The following is a 21,342-nucleotide window of genomic DNA, read 5'->3' on the forward strand; positions in this document are numbered from 1 at the left end:
GCTGCCACCCTAGACACATCTGGCACAACATAGGGCTTCTGGCCTTGCTCACCTGGGAAGGCCAGTGTGTTCTGACCGTTCAATTCCCATGCCATGTGAGTTGTTGAATATCTGTAATATTACCTCCTACGCTTATATGTTGGGTAGAATTTGAATCTGAGACGCTTCTCAGGGGTACGAGATCAGAAAGAGATGATCAGCTTTGGGATTCAATGAGGGTCAGAAGACCTAAGCTATAATAAGGAGATTCCATTTATCACTTGCCTCTCAAAATCCCCACAGAAATCCCCACATCTTCAGTACACTCCTCCACCTGTTGTTCACGCAGGTATTTCAAATGCAACAGGCTTCAGCCAGGACCTGTCATCTATCTGCTAAGTCTGCTCTCTTCCTAACTTTCCTGATTAGTGGAAGAGCTTCTCCAACTGTTTTGTCCCCTGCAGTAAAAAATTAGGAATCAGCTTGGCTTTGTCTTATTCTGATTTCTTCTTACTGCTTACCAAGATCCACCAATTCTATGCCATAAAAAAAATCTCTTGAATTTGACCTCTTCCCCATTCCTATTGCTGCTGTCCTCTAGTTGCAATTATTTTCCTAATCTGTCTCTTGGCCTCCAGCCTTTTGCTCCTCCAGTTCCTGTGCTGTTTCCAGTATCATCAATCCCACCTGGTCCATGAGCTCTATGTGTGTGTGTGTGTGTGTGTGTGTGTGTGTGTGTGTGGTGGGGGAGTACTAGGAATTGAACTTAGCGGTATTCAACCACTAAGCCACATCCCCAGCCCTAATTTTGTATTTTATTTAGAGACAGGGTCTCACTCAGTTGCTTAGTGCCTCGCCATTGCTGAGGCTGGTTTTGAACTCACAGTCCTCCTATCTCAGCATCCCCAGCCGCGGGGATTACAGGTGTGCGCCACCACTCCCGGCAGTCCATGAGCTCTTTATCTCCTCTTCTGCTGAAGGGAGGGCAGTGGGAACCCTCTGCTTTGTCAGGGAGTAGTGGTTTAGCATCACACAATTTAGGTGGTGATAATACAAAGCAGATGAGACTTTGAGTCGGTTTATTATTGCATTTAAATTCTTTACAAACAATGCACCCCTTTTTGCCTAACATGGCTGTTGCTCACACCCACTGTCCTTGGTTAGATGCTGGAGATAATATGCTCTACTGCATAAGAGTTATTATGAAAGTTAGAAGAAGCAATGCTTGCTGGAGATCTTAGTCCAGGGACCTGCACATGGTGAACATTTTGTTAATTTAATGATTATTAGTAATAATATTGTTATGGGTTCCCCATTCTTTTCTTGGTTTCTGCCTTGGCATACACAGCCTCTCTTGCCTGGCCTCACTTACCTCTTCCATCTTCCTGAATCCTACATTCCAGCTATGCTAAACTGTTTACACTGCCCTGCACACACCAAGTTTTTCCAAATTCCAGGCCTTTGCAAATGCTCTTTACTTGGCTTGGAATGGCTTGCTTTCTTCTTGGTTCAGCATCGATCCATCTCTCAATCCTGCCTCCTCAAATTATCCACACACAAGTAAGAACTCCCCCCCCCCCCCTTGCTTCCATGGCCCTCTGCTCCGTCTCCTCTGTATGGTCTGCCTTGATTGCAGTTTCTGGAAGAGAGACTCCATATAGTGTTCACCTTTGTATCCACAGTTGTCAAAATTGTGTCTGGCTTAGAATATGGGCTCAATAAGCTTAGAATTTTGCTTGTTTGCTTATTTTGTTTTATTGGAAGGAATGAATGGGAACAGTTTTGACTTTATCCCAAGCCCAGTACAAACTTTAATGATAGTTTGGGTATCTTATGCAGCCTAATACTGGACCCTTCTTTCCATGCCCCAGGAAAAATATTCCCTAATACTAGAGTGCCTGCGTTCTTTGGGAATTAACCTCATGACTAAAGGAACAGGGGATATCAAAGAAGGGAGAGCAAGAGTAGGTCAATGCCATCTTCACAGCAGTCCCTGAGAGGGCGCTGTTCCCAAATCAAACCCCCAGAGGCGGGGACTGAAACGCCAGCGCTTTCCCACGGGACCCGGCCAGCATCCTTTCCCAGGCAGTGGCCTCCCGGCCGCAGAGCGCCTGCCCACAGACATGGCGGCGCCCTGCTCGGCTTCGCGTCACGGGGACCGTGGGACCGGGCAGGCCGTGCCAGTACTCAGGGACTTCCTCCACTCACCGGCTTCCTGCACCGCTGGCATTTAAACGCGCGCCTGGGGCTGAGGGATGCTGCTACCGATGCGGAGCTGTCCTCCGGCTGTGGCGCGCTGACACCTCCCCGGAGCGGTCTCCACCAGGCAGGAGCAGAACCCCAGCATCCCCTAGCCGAGGGCCGGGCAGAGCAGGCGAGGGCTGGGGGAGATAGGTGACCCCCGCACAGTCCCAGCATCTGGCAGTTCGTCGCAAGTCGGGCTCAAGGTTGCAACCCTCCTCCCGCCGCCCAGATTATTTTCCGGGGCTGCCGGATGAAGCGGGGGCTGGGCTGGGTCCCAGTCGCAGGGGCAGAACGAGCGCCCGGGCCATGGTGCGGCTGAGCCCCGCGTTCCGGTGAGGCGGCAGCGCGGCTCCAGCCCGGCGGGGCGCCTTCCCCAGGAGCCTTCCCCGCGGAGCCTTCCAGGGGGCCGCGATGTTCAGCTGGCTGGGTACCGACGACCGCCGGAGGAAGGACCCCGAGGTCTTCCAGACGGTCAGCGAGGGGCTCAAGAAACTCTATAAGAGCAAGCTGCTGCCGCTGGAAGAGTATTACCGCTTCCACGAGTTCCACTCGCCTGCCCTGGAGGATGCCGATTTTGACAACAAGCCCATGGTCCTGCTGGTGGGCCAGTACTCCACGGGGAAGACCACCTTCATCAGGTGAGCAGCCCCAGGGCCCGGCAGCCCATCCCGCCCCGCTGCGCTGAGTCCTCAGGTCTCTGGCCTGGGGATAAACTGGAAGTCTTCACTTAAGGGCTCTGACTAAAGCCTTATGTGTGGTCTCAAAGGCCGACCCCACAATTTCCCTACTGGTCCCCCTCTCCTTACTACACAGGGCTTCTGTACTTAGCCCTGGGTTCAGGTGGTGGATTTTAAGTGTTCAAGTTTAGGACCATCCCAGTTCTCCCCATTTTCTCAATGATGAAACCAAGGCCTAGGAAGGAAAAATAGCAGAGCGGCTTGGTCTCACTTTTTAGGGAGCTATCCTTCAGCGCCAGGATCACTTTCCTTGCCTTTTAAATGGCTCAGCACTCACTGGGAGGCCTTCTGGCTGCAGCTGAGGAGTTCTGATGACCGCAGGCCTGGAAATGAAGGTGGTGCCAGGTAGTGCTACTTGTCCTGTTATTTCCTTTCTCTGGGGTAGTGCTCTTAGGTATATCTCTTGGTGACAAAACAGATGCAGAGTTGAGAAGCGGAATGCTTTTAATCTCTTTTCTTCTTTGACCTTAATGGCTCAATAATGATTTTAAAGACTTTTGGAAGTGGTAGGGATACTACAGCATCTCATCCAGTCCCCTGACTTTGCAAGTAAGATAACTGAGGCAATAGAGGAATTAAATGAATTGTCCAAAGCCATATAATGGACGGCCGCAAGCCTGGGATACAAATCTTGAGGAGATGGTTGGCTAAATGCCTATAACTTTGAGGGTGAATCATCCATTCTCTTGAATGACAGAATCCTTGGGCTGGAAGTTTGTCCAGTCTGCATTGAGAGAGGTCTGTATATTGTCCACCAGAGTAATAAGCATCCTTCCTGTCTTCAGAGAACAAGCTCTGCTTCAGTCCTAAATGCAGCCTATAAAGTCAGGCTGCTTTTCCTGGCCTCATTTGAAGACATGCCAAACTGTTGAGGAGTTAAGAGTCAGTGTGGGGACGGGGTTTGGTTGGTACCCCTCCCAGGTCAAGCGTACTTATCTCCTGCAGAGGGTTTGAAGCAGGAGTCCTCTCATTTCCATTCATTGGCTATTTGAGTATCTGAAGAAAGCAAAGCCTTGCTTATTTGGTGATGAAAGCAGAAAAACTGACGCTCCAGTTACTAATTTTCTAGGTACTAATTTTCTCTAATGGTTAGCTTATTCTAGGCTTATAACACACCTCCTGAGAGCAGGACGTGCACCAAGCTAGTGTGTCATGTCTGAACAGAACACCAGATCAAGTTTGTTTTTAAGCCGTGGACAGCCCTGAGAGCTCAGGAGCTTTGAGAGTTCAAATGATTTCTGAGTCATTTGGGGTCTAGGGCTGATGTTTTGTTGACTCTTACATATGTTATATTGTTAGAATTTCAGGATCCCTGAGAGATTAATCCAATCATTGCTTCTTAACTTTTTAAAAGGTCAGAACTTCCTTTGAAAATCTAATAAAAGCTGTGGGCCTACTCTTTAGAAAAATGCACATGTATCCTAAATTTACATTTAATGCTGGGGGTCTAAGAGCCATCCTTGGACCTTAAGGTAAGAACCCTGATCCATTCCCAGTCCCTCACTTTATTAAAATTGCTGCCGAGGCACTGCAGAGATACTTGGATTGTGCACAAGGTTTCCTTTGTGATTTCTGTCCACCTGTCCTGGATTCACCTCACAGGAAGCACAGGCCATTTGCAGGCTGCTCCTGTGCAGCACAGCCTTCCCTGGCTCTCTGGACATTCCTTGGTTATGAGTCTTAGTATGTACTATTACTGGAACTTCTCTGCCCAAGGCACAAGTTCTTACAAGGCAGAATCAGTGTCTTAGCCTCTCCCAGGTCTCAGCTACAGGAGATGTCCAGTACGTGTTTTGAATAGGAGGGAAGATGAAGAAGGGTGAGAGTCCCTAGGGTCTCTGAGTAGCAGACAGGTTTAAGCGCTTTTGTCTGAGAGGCCCTTCTTAGCTTTGTCTGAGTCATCGCTGGCTGTTATGGGTCTAAGAAAGTGACCAAGTGCGTTGCCCCAGATTATTCCTTATCTGAGGGAGACAGAAGACGGGGAGAGGCAGACCTCTTTTCTTTTTTATCCTCCAGAGTCCAAGAGTTCCCCTCCCAACTCAGACCAGTAACTGAATTTAGCCCATTCATCAAAAGCTGTTTCCCCTTAAGGGAGAGTCAACCAACATACTAGGCCATTTGTAGCCCAAGGAGCCCTCTTGAACCAAATTATGTATTTTTCTTTCTTCTCATTAAATCCAGCAGTTTATTTTTAATGGAAAAATGCAGACATGAATAAATTTGAAGAAATAAAATCATCCCTAATCCCATAACTCGGGGGAAACATTTTAAATAACATGCATATTTTTCTTTCTAGTATTTTTAACTATTTTATACCACAGTTGAGATTATGCCATATATATAATTTTGTAGGCTGGAATTTTTTTTTTTAACTTATAAGCATTCCCATGAAATTATTATTTTTAACAGCTATATAATATTTTACTTCACATGGATGCAATTATTCTCCTAACCAGCTACTTCTTTGGAATGTTCCAGGTTTCTTCTCATTTGTTTGTCATTGTAGGATCACCCTGAAGGCCCCTGCTCATAACATTTTTCCCACATATTGGGCTCTTTTCCCACAGATTCCCAGAATACAACTATCAGGCCAAAGGTTACACAGCATTTTTCATTTTTTAATATTTTTATTTTTATTTTTTTTGTATTGAGTCCTATTTCACAGTTGTTTTCCAAAAGGGCAAGTGGGCACCTTACCCCTTCCCCACAGTGAGCAAAGATCCCCGGGGTGGGCAAGTCCACCCCTGCCTGGCTCTCTGCACTTCTTGCCTTGATTCTCCTCTCTGGCTCAGGCCTGAACCTGCAAGGGACCTTTCCCTCCAAAACAAAGGCTTGCCTCTTCATTCCCCCCGTGCTTGGCTCTTTGCCTCCAGACTGTGCACCTACTTTCAGTTCTATGTGCCTGCCACGGGGCCTATTCCTTGTCTCAGGAAGAACACACAGAAAGGACATTCTTCTAATAACTAATTAATGCGCTATGATCTTTGCCTGAAATAACTTCCCTGGCCTGAGGCCCAGCAACCCAGAGTAATAAAATAAACAATAAACGGGGCTGGCGGCAGCTCTCTCCAACACAGCCTGCCTCTTTGGAGTACAGTAACTCTGTGTCCCCCCAGCCCTGGCAACCTTTTCCCTGCCTCTGCTATCTTTCTCTCTTTGCAGCCTCAAACTCCTCTTCCTCTGGGCCAGTTGGCCCCCTGGCCACCCCTCTTGCTGCCCACTTTCTGTGGCTCCTCTGTCTGTGGGTAGTGAAGGTGAACAGAGAAAGGCCGGTGTGCTCCTGTGGGTTGTAAGGGAGGCCCTCTGGACTGCAGTTGGGCTGAAGCAGAGGACCCTGGGGACTGGGGAGGGGCTTGAGATGGCAGAGCCAATCGGCCCGAGCCCCTGCAGGAAGGTCTGGGCTGGTCTCCAGGCTGGCATGGCCCTTCTTTAGTGTGACTTGGCCTCTGAGGCCTGAGCACAAGGCAGGCCAGCTGAGGCAAGGCCTAGTCAGCTGGCCAGTTCCACCTTCTGCACTTCTGGGACTCTGCATCCTTCCCCAAAGGTGTCTGCCTCCATTTGCCCAAAGCTGTTCCATCTCGTATCACCCACCCCAGGCCTCACTCTGGGATTTACACCGTTACTACCTGGAAAGATGATTCTCTGGGAAGCCAAAGGGTTAGAGAAAGGAGGCCGCCATCCTAGGGGGACCCACTGACTTCTGCAGAGCCTGTCCTACCAGCCGTGGTCCCTGTGCTGCTCAGCCCCCTCCCACCCTCTGAGATCAGGGGATGCCCTTTTATTGCTAGGGATTCCATCTGCTGGTGTCAAAGCAGGACCACGTGAAAATTAACCTGCTTCTTCCAAGGTCTGACTGTTATTCGAGGAAGCAGAAGACCCTAGGCCAGAGAAACTGTATCTGTCTGCCTCAGGTTCAGCTTAGGATCTGCCTTGAAAGTCATGTGTTTGAAAACCATTGCAAAAGGCATGTACTGGAAGAAAGATACCTCTGGAGAAAGGTCTGCATCCCATTCCCATTGAATCTGGACTAGGTCAGCAGAACCCAGGCTCCACCACTTCCTAGCCAAGAGACCAAATTAGGAAGACTACCAAAGGCCAGGCCTCCCAGCCTTTCAGACCCAGCCCTCAGTTTCTTTATCTATACAATGTGTGTAGACCATCTCAAAGGGGTCACTATCAGGTTTAGAAGAGGACAGACCCAAGTTAGTACCTTGAGTTTCAGGCACCATACTTGGGGCTTGATCATTCCCTTCCTCTTTGTACCTTGATTTGCTACCAGGAGATTTAGAGGCAGACCCTCAGTAGGGGGAGGCAGCCTCTCTTTGGCACCACCACAGTCAAGATGGAGGGAGACCCTGCCTCTCCACACCTCTGAGGCTTGAAGGAGGAGCATGGTGCCAGGCTATGTGGACAGACAATAGTGCCCTAGGCAGACTGGCCTGTTGCAAGGTGAGGCCAGGCAAGGGGAGATAGATAGTTGGCCACTAACTTCTCCTTCATGCTAGAATAGCTTCCTCCCATGGATAAGGGTGCTGCGTCCTAGAGACTATGGAAGGTGCTGTAGGGAACACTGAGCCAACTCATCCCATCTTGTCCAAGAGTCTCCCACCTCACTTTGTGTCTGTGGGCCACATTACAGTCTCCCTAAAGCCCTGTGAGGTTGATGAGGCAAATAATGTTACCCTGACCTCATATTAAAGCTGACAAACCTATGTCTTAGGGACCCAAAGTTACTGGTATATAACATGAATACCTATAATATAGGCAGAGAGTGACATGCGCTTTTAGATTGTACCTAAAAAATATGCAAAGTAAGAACTGTGAGACTCTCAGGGAAGAATGAACACATCCAGCTTAGGTGAGGGGGTAATGAATCAGTTGAAGCTGCACGGGGAGGCATTTGAATTGGGTTTGGACACTGGGTAGGAATGTGCTGAGCACCCACTGGCAACATGGAGGGCTTCATTTTCTCTAATTATTGTCTCTGCCAATGTGGGGCAATATCAGCAGTAGCATTTGCTTTTCCCGAATCCTTGTATATTACCTCAAAAACTTTTACTTTCTGAGTTAGTTAGAAACCAAGTGTTTTCTCCATTTTATAAACCAAGGAGACCAGGGTTGTTGGGCTGTTGGGTGACTTGTCCATAGTCATGTTGGTGATGGAAGGATCCTCCCTAGAGGATGTATTCTTCATCTGAGCTGGGGCACCTGTCTCAGCCCAAAGCCTCCGGAAGCAGGTCCTCAACCTCTGTTTCTCTCCCCTGCGCTTGGGTCCAGCAGCAACCCAAAGTCTGGGCTCCCTTATTACAGAAACGGGTAGTTAGAAACAGCTAGGTTAAGATCCTTGACTCCACACCTTACCTTGGGTACTTAAGTCACAGTAAAATAGGCCACATACTAAGATCGCCATCTAAGCAGTGCATAAAAAATGAAAACAATGTGGAGCTGGGCATGATAGTGCCCACCTGTAATCCCAGCAGCTCAGGAGGCTGAGGCAGGAAGATCGAGAGTTCAAAGCCAGCCTCAGCAAAAGCGAGGTGCTAAGCAACTCAGTAAGACCCTGTCTCTAAGTAAAATACAAAATAGGGCTGAGGATGTGGCTTAAGGTTGAGTGTCCTGAGTTTGCTCTCTAGTACCCTACTCCCACAAAAAAAAAAAAAAAAAAAAAAAGAAAAGAAAAGAAAACGAAAAAGAAAAGAAAAAAAGAAAGGTGGAGAAAAGTAATCTCATGAGAAAAATCAGAATTGCGTTGGCCTTTCCCACACCTATTTTATGATTTAGCATTTATTTATTTTGCATTAGATGGCAAGGGAAAAGGGCCCACGCTTATCTTTTTAGCTCTTAAGACCTCTAAATATGTTAACTTGGCTCTGAACTTGGGTACTTCATACCTCAATATACTCAATGGTAAAACTGAAATGATGCTACCTTGCCACAGAGCCCATGGGGCTGATCAGTGGAGTAAAACAGGTAAAGCTTCCAGAACAGTGCTGGTGGCACAGGGGAAGCCTAGCCCATCCTGTTCCTCCTTATCCTGTGTGTCCCCATCTCAGCTGATCCCACCCAGGCTTGAATTAACTTTTCTTTTTTTACACTGCTGTGGGAATGTTTTCACCCGGGAACAGAGGCGATCTGTCTTGCCTCCCATAAAGAGGCAGTGCATGAGATTCCTCAATAGATTTTCCTTTCTGGACACAGTGGTAGCTTTGTTAGAGGGGCACTGGATGCCTCAAGCCATACCCAAATGTCCCTGAGAATTTACCCAGCCCCAGGCTCTCTGCATGACCTGACTGTGCCCCGTGGACTTGCTGTTGGCCTCCTTAGACTCTGTGTTTCCCCAGATCCACAGGGGTCAGCAAGTTTTGGGTCATGTGAGCTCCGCAGGACAGCAGATCCTACCCGAGGCCCTTTTTTGTGGCCATCTCAGGTAGCACTCTGTGACTTCCCAGGAAGCCATCCTGTTAAACCAGGCAGCGTAGCCCTTTGTCTGCTGGGTACATCTTACCTCTCAGGGATGGAATTTGAGAAGCCTGTGTAAGAAGGATCCCTCTTCACTGTTGATTGGCCCTGTTCATTTCGGACATTTTGGAAGCTGCCTCAGAATGGTTCTTCCCACCCCTCTCTATTTCGGCTGTTCCTGGAGCCTTTTTGACTCCCTCCCACCCCAACAACCCATACTCACAGCAAGGAACTTCTCATACAAGCACATTCCCAAATCACAGAGTGGTACTTCTAGGTAATCTGGCCCTACCGTGAGCCCGTGGGGCTGTGTCCCGCTTTGGTCACCTAATAGAAACTGCTTTTGCAAGTCTTTGGAGCTAAGCTGTATACCCAAGGGCTGACGTTTATGGATTTGAGCATACACCCAGGGTTGTGGCCCCAAAGCCCCACCTTTTCCCCAAGCCCTCACCCTGAACCACCTCTCACCAAACCATATTTTTTTTTTATGGCCTTTTATGTCCCATTCCTTGACCTAGTTCCAGGTGGAGTGCTGTCCTTTTAGCCTGCCCCTAGAAGTGACTGTATGTCCTGTCCAAAGGGTTGCCTAGGGCAGGAAAGAAAACAGTAGGTATAGTCACTATGAGCATGAATTCTCAAACCCAAGTGCCAGGTTCAAATCCTAGGCCTGCCATGACTGATGCATAACCTGGGGCAAATTGTTTAACTCTTGTCTCTTCCTCCTTAAAATGGGGATAATCTAGGTGTCAGTTTTTACTGGTTAAGTGCTTAATCTCTGTAACTAATTCTCTGAACACTCTATGAGGTGGATTTTTTTATTAGGCCCATTTAATGAGGAGGATCATATTGCTCACATCAGAGTCCACAGGAAGATGAAGTGAAATAATCCACAGAGCATCTGGAATAGTGCCTTGCACCTCGCAGGGGTAAAGTTTGAACCGTTATCTCCCTTTTTCAGAGGGAGGTACTGAAGTTCATGGGTAATCTGGCCCTACCATGAGCCCGTGGGCCTGTGTCCTGCTTTGGTCACCTAATAGAAACTGCTTTTGCATGTCTTTGGAGCAAAGGTGCCCTGAGTTGGCAGGTGTCTCCCTCCTCTTATCTAGGAGGATGCTGCAGAATCCCAATGGCTGGCCCCAAGCCACTGAGATTCCCAGCCTCTCCCTCGAGACCTGGTGAAGGCGCACAAGAAAGCAGGAAGCGCCGTGCACGTGCCTGGTGCCAGCTCCAACCTGACCCTCTGACCAGGGGAAATCCTGCCTTCACACCCTGATTGTTGGGCTGGAATTCTGGAGGAATAAGGGGCTCCCCACCCAGTACCCAGGGTGCAGCTTCCCAGGCAGCAGGGCTGCAGGCTCTGAGCAGATCAACAACTTCCGTGCAGCTGCCACGGCTCTTCCCCAGGCTCCTTGGGGAGGCAGTGCGTAGCAACCCAGTTTACACTGCTATGGAACTGCGGGGTAAAGTGCAGCTCCAATTGCCTTTCGCTTTTCCAAGGCACAAGTAGCATGTTGAGAATCCGAGGACGGCCAGCATGCCTCCCTGGCTCCACCCGACCTATTGGATATCAGCGTGTAGTCTCAGGAAAATGAAAGGGTTGATGGGGAGCAAATTAGAAATCCTGGCTGCATGGTAGAGCCATCTAGGGAACTTCTAAAAGTAGCAATTGGTAGGCCTCTGTCCCTGACTAAACAGGTTAGAAGCTCTGGGTCAGCCCAGCACCATCAGCTAATGCTTCACAGAGCTCTTGAACTGTAGCCTGGGCCAAGGACCACAGAGCAGGAGACCTCCCCAGTTCTCTTCTCAACCGAATAGTCTCCAACTTGACATCTCTTCTGAGGACTCCCTGAGCATGAATGCCGACCCCAGCCCTCAGGTTATAAAGAGGTTCCCAGGGCTCCTAAGGGCTCACCCCATGGGTGTGGGTTTCTTGGGTGCTGTCCTTTAGCTACTGTCCATCAGCACCTTGGAAGATGCTCCTGGGACTCTACTCCAGCCACTCCCACTCCAAGGCAGTTCCAGGCTTCTCCCTTCAGTCCAGCCTCCTGCTGTCTGTGCTCAAAGCTGTCCTGGGCTCCCAAAGGGCTCCCATGTCCTTAGAGGCAGTTTTCTTGGTTTCCTGGCTCACAGTGCCATTGCTCTTGGTCTCTAGAAGGAGGCTGCAGAGAGAGGCAGGTGGCCTCGGGTTCTCACTGCCTGGGCCTAGATAAGAGGAGGAAGGCACCTGCCAACTCAGGACACAGTAGAAGCTCAGGGGCAGGCAGCTCACCACCCCTCTCCCCTTTCCAGAGGGGCTTGGGTAGCACAGACTTTTTGAACAGAAGAAACCCTGGAGATCACATGGCCCAGTCTCCTAATGCACAGGTAGCAATGTCCAGAGAGGAGAGGGACCTGCCTGAGGACTGACCCATGGTGAGTGAGTGGGATGAGATCTTTTGTATTTCCCACCACCTCCTGGCTCACATTCAGGTTCAGGAAGGGGACCTGTTACAAATTCATCCCATAACAAATACTCTCCTTCTCCTCTCTGGTTGAGACAGTGTTTAAAATCCTCTACCACCATTTTCTTCCATCTAGGCAATGGAAAGTGTTAAAAGGTAGTAAAATTTTCACTAAAAACAACTTGTGATAATCTATATAATGGAATTCTACATTGTTACCAAGAGGAATAAAGTAGGTCTTGGCTACTCTCTGCCAAACACATTAAGCATGAAAAGAAACATATGCATGGATATTATCTGCAAAATCATTGCAGGCCCCTGAGTTCCCACCCTTGCTCATATCCTTTGTGGTTACAAATTGCACTTGTTGGGGGCAGGGCTTGTGGGGGGATGTCATGTACAATCAAAAAGCATTGGTAGATAAAAGATAAGGTTTGACACCTCTCTCAGTCAAGCAGATAAAAAATAAAAGCATTTTAAAACAAAGCACAGGGGCTGGGGTTATAACTTAGCAGTAGAGTGCTTGTCTAGCACATGTGAAGCACTGGGTTCCATACTCAGTACCGTGTAAAAATAAAATAAAAGGTATATTTTAAAAGATGGGGTGCTGCTGGGGATGTGACTGAATGGTTGAACACCCCTAGGTTCAATCCTTGGTACAAAAAAAAAAAAAAAAAAAAAAAGCCTACACACACAATTAAAATCTCCATCAGGGAATCCCAACATGGTCTATAATATTGAAAACCAAACTTCTTGATGCCCAAGGGCAAAAGAAGAAGAATCTGTGTTGTGCCAGGTTCCGTGCATGGCATTTTGAATATAGTTTCGTGCTTGAAAGTTTGAATTAAATGCATGTGATAGGAAAGACAAAGAGAAGGAAAGATGTGCAGTCTGCTCTGTGTTTAAAAAATTCATTCCTCTCTGTGTCTGTTTCTGTGCATAACACGTGTGCACATGAGACAGTTCTAGAAGGATACAGAATGCAAAGTCTAGAGAGTGGGACCAGAAGTCTAGGTTGGGGATGTAGATCTGCTTTTCATAGTTGACCCTTCACACTGTTTTTATTTTATATTATATACAAGCTAATTTTATATTGAATAACTATCCAGACATAAGAATAACAACCTATGAAAAGCCAGCATTGTCTATGACTGGTCTGATTCTTACTATGCCTTTGTGTAGAAATGTCAGCAGGTTATCTACCTTTCGGCTGGGTAGGATTCAGTTTCAATGCAGTCTTTATTCCTGAGCTCAAACCTGGCTTTCCTTCACCTGCCCCCCTACTAATTCAAGGAGGGAAAAGGACCAAGAAGTACAGGATATCTGAAGTTGAGCTGTATTCCACCTCCTCTGCAAAGTCCTTGGGATTCCTGAAATCTCATTGCTCTGGATCCTGCCCTACTGTGACTTGCATATTGTCAGCCCTGTGGTAGATGCACCGTGGTGATCTGCCAGCAGAATCCCTGCGTCATGACTGCTCCTTTTTGCCAGGTACCTGCTGGAACAGGATTTTCCAGGCATGAGGATTGGACCCGAGCCAACCACTGACTCCTTCATTGCGGTGATGCAAGGAGACACGGAGGGGATCATCCCTGGGAACGCCCTGGTAGTGGATCCTAAGAAACCCTTCAGGAAACTCAACGTTTTTGGCAACGCCTTCTTGAACAGGTGAGTGTGGAGGGGAACCACACCTTGGGGTGTTTTCCTGGCCACTTCTTGGAATATGGGAGGTGAATGGACAGGTGGCACAGTCTTGGGAGGCTCACTGCTTTTTTCCATACCAGAATCTCTTGATCATCCCATCCTTCCTAGAACTGTAACTGAGACAGTCGCCATCGCAGATGTGGGAACTGCAAATGCTGGACTGATACCTTCTGATGGGGGAGCTGGTGAGGGTATAATGATTTAGATCACATTCCAAACTAATCTGCCTCGACCTCCAATAAAAAAGGAGGGTACTGTGTATTTCTTGGCATTTGCCTATATCATGGCTGGGATTTGCACCCAGTTGAAAGGGTCTTTTCTGTTTCTGGAGGTTGCTTTACTTGGAGGAAGGACCTGAACTTAGGGGGAGGCTTGGATTTGAACACACACTCTCCTACTACTACCTGGGACAAGTTCAGCCTGTAGACACCAAGGTCATCATGAGGATTCAAGTGGAGAAAGCTCTAAGGAGTGCTTGGCAAGACAATCTGGGCATTCTGGTCATTATCCTGCTTGACTAGAGTGCAGGCCCCCTCCCATCACGCTAGTTAGACTTACAAGTCCCGTTTTACACATGCATTACACTTAATTTTAAAATGACCCTTTCTAATTGGAGGAGTGTAAAGGCTTTGACTTCAGATAGATGTGGATTCAATTCCTGCCTTTTACTGTGCATCTTGAACAAGCCACCAAATTCCTTTGTATCTGACTTTCCCATCTGTAAAGGAGATAGAAGTAATATCTTTTTTCAAGGAGTTAAAGGAGAGAGGAGTGAGATAATGAACACAAAACATTTTGTGTCTAGCACACAGGAGCCACCAAAACTGTTGGGTTGTAGTAATAGTATTATCATTTTGTGGGGAGCGGGGTGTTACCCGGAATTGAACTCAGAGCCACTCAATTGAGCTACATCCCCAACTCTATTTTGTATTTTATTTAGAGACAGTATCTCACTGAGTTGCTTAGCACCTCGCTTTTTCTGAGGATGGCTTTCAACACTTGACCCTCCGGCCTCAGCCTCCTGAACTGCTGGGATTATAGGCATGCACCACCTCACCTGGAATTATCATGTATTTTTAAAATTTGATTCCTCAATTATTCATTGAGGAAAATGGGCAGCTGCAGTTGTAGAAGTTGAGACTCATTGGCCAAAGAATTTTCAACATCTCTTGTGTGAGATTTTCTATAAGGCTGTGTAATTGTTTCTGGCCTTTCGTATAGTGACATGGAGTCAATACTCTTGAGACAGGGATGGGCAGGGGATCATGTGGGCAATGTGGCATTGCAGGCTGGCAGGTGTGCTCCCAAAGCAGGGATTCAGAGGGACGGTCGTGTTGAGAAATGGAGGGGATTGGCCTGGCAGAGAGCATGGCACAGGAGGCTGGCTGTGTTTACATAGGGCAGGAAGCTTGGGTCAGTGTAATATTGGGACACTAGTGGGATTAAGGTGGGTTGGGACAGGTGTCCTGGAGTTCAAGAGTGTCTCTGATTCTGGAGCTGGGTGAGGAGGTTCTGGTCCAGGGTAGAGGGGAGGGTGAACACCCAGGATGCCGAGACACAGAAATGGGTGGGGGCAGGGCCAACCTGATGGAGAGGAACGTGGCAGCAGTGGTGAACCAGGTGGGGACATCTGGGAAGGGCTGGAGGAATTTGAGTTTGCAGTGATTGACTCTGAGTGAGCTGAGGGCATCATCCATCTGAAGGCAGAGGTGAGAGGCTAGAGCCCAGGCCAGAGGGGAGTAAAGCCCGGGCATGTAAGAGGCAACTGGGATTATGGGAAGGATGAGTCTAGGGTTAGTGGGTAACCACTGAGCAATTGTGAACAATTGCTCAACCTTCTGAGCAATTGTGCTTATAACGATAATAGCATATGGTGTGATGTGATAGAGCATATAGTCTATTATGTGTGCCAGATGTTGGGTGCCCTCTGAGAGCAAAGGGCTCTTTGTGTCATTAATCAAACCAGCTGGTGTTACCAACCCTGTTGTTTTAGTCCGCTTTTTTGACGCTGTGACTAAAAGACCCAACCAAAACAACTATAGAGGAGGAAAAGTTAATTTGGGGGCTCACAGTTTCAGAGGTCTCAATCCACAGACAGCAGGCTCTATTCCTTGGGGCTCGAGGTGAGGCAGAACATCATGGCAGAAGAGCGTAGTGGAGGGAAGCAGCTCATGTGATGATCAGGAAGCACAGGGAGAGATTCCGTTTGCCAGATACAAATACACACCCCAAAGCCACACCCCCAATGCCCACACCCTACCTGCCTTCATTTACCACTCAATCTCATCAGGAAATTAATTCACTGATTGGGTTAAGGCTCCTGCAACCCAATCCTTTCTTTTCTGAACCCTCTCACATTGTCTCACATGTGAGCTTTTGAGCAAATCTCACATCCAAACCACAACACCTGTGGTTAGACATATGGAAACCGGAAGGTTGGGTGGGGGAGACGACATTTAACTTCTTTCAGTCTTACTGTCTGCATCTATAAAAGGATAGAATGCATAGTGTAAGTTCCCTGTGCTTCTATCTCTTCCTGCAAATGTTGTATAAAGAAGATCCAAGAGAAAAACAAAAAAAAACTATAGAGTAGTTCCTGTGATTGTTTACATTTAGGTAGTAGAACAGACAGGGGAGAAGGATGGGGGAGAGAGATACCTTTATATTTCATTGTATGCCTTGCTAAAAAATTTTTTTACCATAAAGGAATAACTTAAAATATTATTAAAAACAATTTAGAGAGAATATATGTGAAGATTCATGAAAAGTATAGCATGATCTTCTAGGGGAACACTGTTAAGGGATGTGGAATTTCTCTTTAAATCTGGGGTTTCCCTGATTAGACTGTTCAGCCGCAGGAAACAGAGTCAGGCAGATCCCGCTTGGCCAGAGAGGCCTGGGCACCACCTGCTTGGACAGAGAGACAGCAAGAAGGCACACGAGCAAGGTGGCCATACAGAGGGCTGCACCCTGTCTCCCTCCTGGATACTTTGCTACGGGATGAAATTCAGGGTTTATTTCAACAGATACCAGGCCCTGCTGTAGGAGCCAGGAGTCCACTCTGCCCGACACGGTAGGACTGGGCAGGCAGACGCAGCGGATCAGGCGTGCAGAGGACCAGGGGTCACACGGGCAGGGGGTAATCCAGTTGAGGGGCCTTTGAGGGAAAGTTAGCATTTGGCCTGAGCATTAACAAGACAGATGAAATGACACTGAAAGGGGAAAAGAAAGGACCTTCCAGGCAGAGGAAGCTAAGGAGAGAAGAAACTACAAGTAGGAAGGAATGAAAGGCCCGGCTCCGTGCCTGCAGGCTAGACGGCTTTGTAAGTTCTGGGATTTTCTCCAGGAGCACTCACCACTGAGGTGGTGGCTGACCAGGCTGACGCAGGGTCTCAGCGGCTGAAAGGACATCTTCATTTGTTGAAAGGACAGCAGGGAACAGAGAAGCCTTCTTCCATTTGCTGCCAGCTTCACTGCGTCCTGCACCAAGTGCTGCTCCGGAGACTTCTAGTTGCTTCTCCGAGCTGCTTCATGCCAGAGGCTTCCCTGCCCCTCCAGAGTAAGGCCCAACTGTTGCCCTAGAGCAATGCTTGGCAGTGGAGTCGCATTTTAGCTGCCCAGATAAATGTTCCTGGGTATTGTGACCCATCCTTCCAGGCTAGTCCCAGTACCTCCCCTAGAGAAGCCTCCCTGGAGGCCATCTGTCCACCTTGGATCTTCCAAGGTGCAGGCTTCAGGGCGCACCCTGGATTGTGGTCGCCTGTGGGTGGGCTTCCTCTCCTCCACCAGGCTCTGCTCCTTGAGGGCAGGGATTGAAATCTGGGCATCTTGGTGTCCCAACGGCAGGGGTTTAAAAGCATGCGCCACGGCTGCCTGGGGATCACCCAGGGAGCTCCTCACAGTACAGATCCCTGGGCCCGAGGCTAGTGCTCTCAGGCTGGCCTGCTGCCAGTCAGGCTTGTGATCCTCTGTCTGGTGACACCCACATACTGTCATGCACAGGGTAGAGTTCATGAATGAGGACACATTCAGGAGGCACAGGGACTGTCTGCCACTGGGAGTGAGTTAGAAGGGGGTTCCCCACACACTGACTGCAGACCCCGTAGTCCCTGCTGCCCTGTTCCTAGGGGCCCATTACCAAGAGGAGGCAGGGGTCCTCTGATTGGCTGAGGGTCTGAGAGAGGGCCAGGCTAAGGGAAGCCACTGGAGGAAGGAAGTGGCTGACCAAAGCCCAACTAGAGTTGGAGCCATAAGAATCGGGTCACACCTGGGGATGGGCTGTCACCATGGAGTAGCCCTATTGGCCAGGCAGCATTTGACAGAAACAGGAGGTGAACAGACAAGAGAATTGGGGCTCAGCCTCTAAATCAGCTGTCGCCCACACCCTGCACTGGCAGGCCCACGGCAGGGGGAATTGAAACCCCTGGGCACACAGCTGTGGTTCCTGTCGGGGAGGCAGGTGATTCCTGGGAAGTGCCTGAGTGGCTCTCTGTGGCCTTCCCCTCACCCATGCAGGTTCGTGTGTGCCCAGCTGCCCAATGCCGTGCTGGAGAGCATCAGTGTCATCGACACGCCGGGGATCCTCTCTGGGGAGAAGCAGAGGATCAGCAGAGGTAAGTGAGAGGCCAGGCGGGTGTTGACTCCGGGCTGTGTGGCACATTCTGATATGTTCTGGAATGTTCACTCTTCCGTATCAGAAGAAAAGCACCCAGGGTCTTGCTGTCCCCTGGTAGGCCAGTACTGATATGCTGCACAGGGCCAATTTACATGGGGCAGCCCTGGGCAGGAGCCAGCTGATGAGTTCAGGTCCCATGGAGCTGAGGAGACAGCCTCAGTCTTTCCATCTGTAAAATGGAAAGTCAGCATCCCTTCCTCAGGGAGTTTTCGACTCCTCCACAAGGCACTTAGCCAGGCTTCTCCAGCGCCTGTAGCTCTGGGGGGAGGGCTTCAGCCCAGCTGGCCTGGATGAATGCAGTGGCAGGTTGTGACAGCGTGCTAGGGTCATTAGAGGAGGGAATCGGTGTGTGAAAATACGTGGAAAACTGTTCACTGCAGACGGGGTGATTGCTTGTGAAGGAAGGTCACCAGCACAGTAGGCGGGGGACAGAAGGCCAGGGCCAACTGGCAAGTCCTAAACCTGCCTCTGTCCTTTCCTGGCAGAGTGGCCTGGTTTCTTTGTCTTTACTTCTGTTGAAATTTGTCTTGTTTGAGGATTAAAACATAACGACGTAGGTAAAAATGACTCTGCCTGGCACTCAGCCAGCGTCCAGGAAACACAAGGTTCTGTAGCTCATCATCGTCATTGTCACCAGCGCCTCGGCTTTTCTAGTCCTATAATGCTAGGCCAATAATGTAGAAAGAAAAAAAAACTCCTGCCCTGGGGTCCCCACCCCAGTCTCTCCTGCCACATTTGCTGTGTGCCCTGGGTGGTCCCTACCCTCTCTGTGTCACATGTTGTTTCTCTGGCAAGAAACTCATATGAGCCACACCCATCCCCGGGCACTCGAGCTGGGAGCTGGGAGTGGGAAACCAAATCAGCACTCGGAAATCAGCTGCAGAATGGATGACTTTGGACGGGCAGCTCTCTTTGGGAAGTGGCCAGAATGCTCCTCCGGTAACATCTGCCTCCCGGTGACATGTGCCTTGCCCTCTGTGCTCCATGGCTCTGCCTATCTGCTCTGTCCTGTCTTATTCCTGTGCCACCATTGTGGGGGTCCAGAAACCCCTTCATGGCCTGCCGAGGCCAGCATGTGCTCACCCCAGGACCCTGAAAGTCACAGGGTGACAGGCAAGTACTCCTCAGGCTGTGTATCGGTGAAACCCAGTGGCGCAGGCCCTTGGCCAGGCCAGGCCTCTGGTGCCAGAACTGGGCTTCTGTCTAGCATCCCTGGGGGCCGCCTGGGCTTCCTCTCTGAGGAAAGCAGCTCTCTCCAGGCGAGGGCAGGTGCGGGGCAGGCTCAGCCCTTTGGAGGTACACCGTGGCTGTGTGAATGGGCAGAGCCAGCCCTGGCTGGAGTGGAGAGGAGAGAGCGGAGAGGCCGCCTCGTAGTAGCCTCCAGGTAGTAGCCAGGCCAGTGACCCCGTAGGTCCTTCAGGGGCACTTCGTCCTGGAGGGAGCAGGGGGAGGGTGCTGAGTCCTGAGCAGGAAAGCCCCCCGGCACGCACGGGTGTGCACACACACACACACACACACACACTCTGGGAAGCAGAGGGGAAGGAAGGAGCTGAGTCAGGAGGGTCTTTGTTCCCTGTAAGTTCCTGTAAGTTCCTGGCCTTTGAACCCTGGGACTTCATGATGTCCCCTGTGAAAGGGTCGGGGCAGCCCTGGGAAGAGTGGGCACCTCCACCTCCTCCCTCCTGCCTAGATGCACCTGGCTCCCTGCCCGGTGCCTTGTGGAGGGGCAGCTGGGGTGGTTCTCTGTCCCTCCTTCCTGCCCCATCGCTGCCCCCAAGTGGCTCATCTGAGTTTGGGCCTGGAGGGGCTCTACTGTTCCACAGGCAGCCCAGGTCCTCTCACCAAAGACTGTGAGACCCAACACCTCTCAGGTCCAGGTGTGGCTGGTGCAGGCTCCTGCAGCCTGACAGGTGGGGCCAGAGTGGACCCCAAGGACACGGAACTAGGGGCTCAGAATTCTGTGCTTTAGAACATTGTGGGTCTCAGTAGGGCACATTTTCTCCCTGAGCCTCAGGGTCCTCATGAGTAGCGGGGGAAATAACATGTATTACATGGCCTTCTTGTGAGGTCCGCAGACCATAATGGAAACACAGACCTCAGACCTCTGCATCATGGCGAGCTCCCTCCTTCCCTCCTTGCCTGCCATCCAGCCCCCCCCCCCCATTCTACAACACTGTGTGAACCATCTCCTTTGCCCTTGTACAGTGCACAGACTGTGCAGCTGGCTGCAGCAGCCCTGCTCGCAGGGACTCCCGCCTTCTTCAGTCCCTATTCATTCCGGTTTTCTCCTGTTTTCCACCTTCTCTCCTGCCTTTGTCTCTGGACTCCAGTGGCTCTTCTTCATGAACTGGGTATTGATGTTCTTGTCTGCGCTTCCTTGCCACCTCCCCTCCCATGCTGATTAAGCACCCGGCAGCTCACTGCTGGGAGAAGCTGTGCAGGCCAGTGCACTCTCTGCCCCGCTGAGCCCAGGCTGCAAATGCAGCTGCTGGCAAAAGCAGGCTGTGGTGGAAACAAGAGCTGGCAGTGGCCGCAGCACCACGTTGCCAGCCTGGGGCAGCCTCAGCACCCTGAGGCTGGAGTCAAGGGCAGGTCTCGGACACCCTCAGTTATCAGGGGCAGTCCAGAGCGGGAAAGTTTCCAGTGTGCGGAGCCCCTCCCATCCTTCCTCACTATCGGCCACAGAACCCAGAGTTCCGGTGTAAACCTACACACACAGCCCTCCCCTGCCTCCCTGCACCCACCCACAAGCTCATATGCAGAGCCCTATCCCATTCTCCCCACCCAGGAACCCTTCCTCCCCACCCGGGCTCACAGTGTGTTCTCAGGACTGATCTGGCCTTGTCAGGGCCTTTGCCTGGGCCTTCCGGATCTCTGAGTTTGACCTCAGAGCGGATCTGGTGCTTTTCCCCTTTCTCTGACCAGCACAGCGCAGGCCAGAGCCCTGTGGATTGCCCAGCAGACCAGGCCCTGCAAGAAGAGTGCATACAACCTGAAATTCAGCCCATGTTGCACTCGCCAGGCCTCAAGCTGGCACACAGGGCTGGTCTCACCAGCAAGGAACATCAGTGTCAATTCAGCACAAAGGCACTTTCTGGAAAGT

General features: G+C 50.0%; 1 protein-coding gene across 1 annotated transcript in view; it reads left to right on the top strand.

The window, feature by feature from the left end:
- Positions 1–2,214: 2,214 nt before the first annotated feature.
- The window catches only part of Ehd3 (EH domain containing 3), a 30,160-nt gene continuing 11,032 nt past the window's right edge, over positions 2,215–21,342 (top strand). The window contains exons 1-3 of the mRNA XM_076832728.2: positions 2,215–2,861; positions 13,352–13,528; positions 18,080–18,177. Coding sequence (XP_076688843.1) covers positions 2,635–2,861; positions 13,352–13,528; positions 18,080–18,177 — 502 coding nt within the window. The 5' untranslated portion in view covers positions 2,215–2,634. The remainder of the gene's footprint in view (positions 2,862–13,351; positions 13,529–18,079; positions 18,178–21,342) is intronic.

The sequence above is a fragment of the Callospermophilus lateralis genome, chromosome 14, assembly GCF_048772815.1.
Source record: "Callospermophilus lateralis isolate mCalLat2 chromosome 14, mCalLat2.hap1, whole genome shotgun sequence".
Classification (NCBI taxonomy): Eukaryota; Metazoa; Chordata; class Mammalia; order Rodentia; family Sciuridae; genus Callospermophilus; species Callospermophilus lateralis.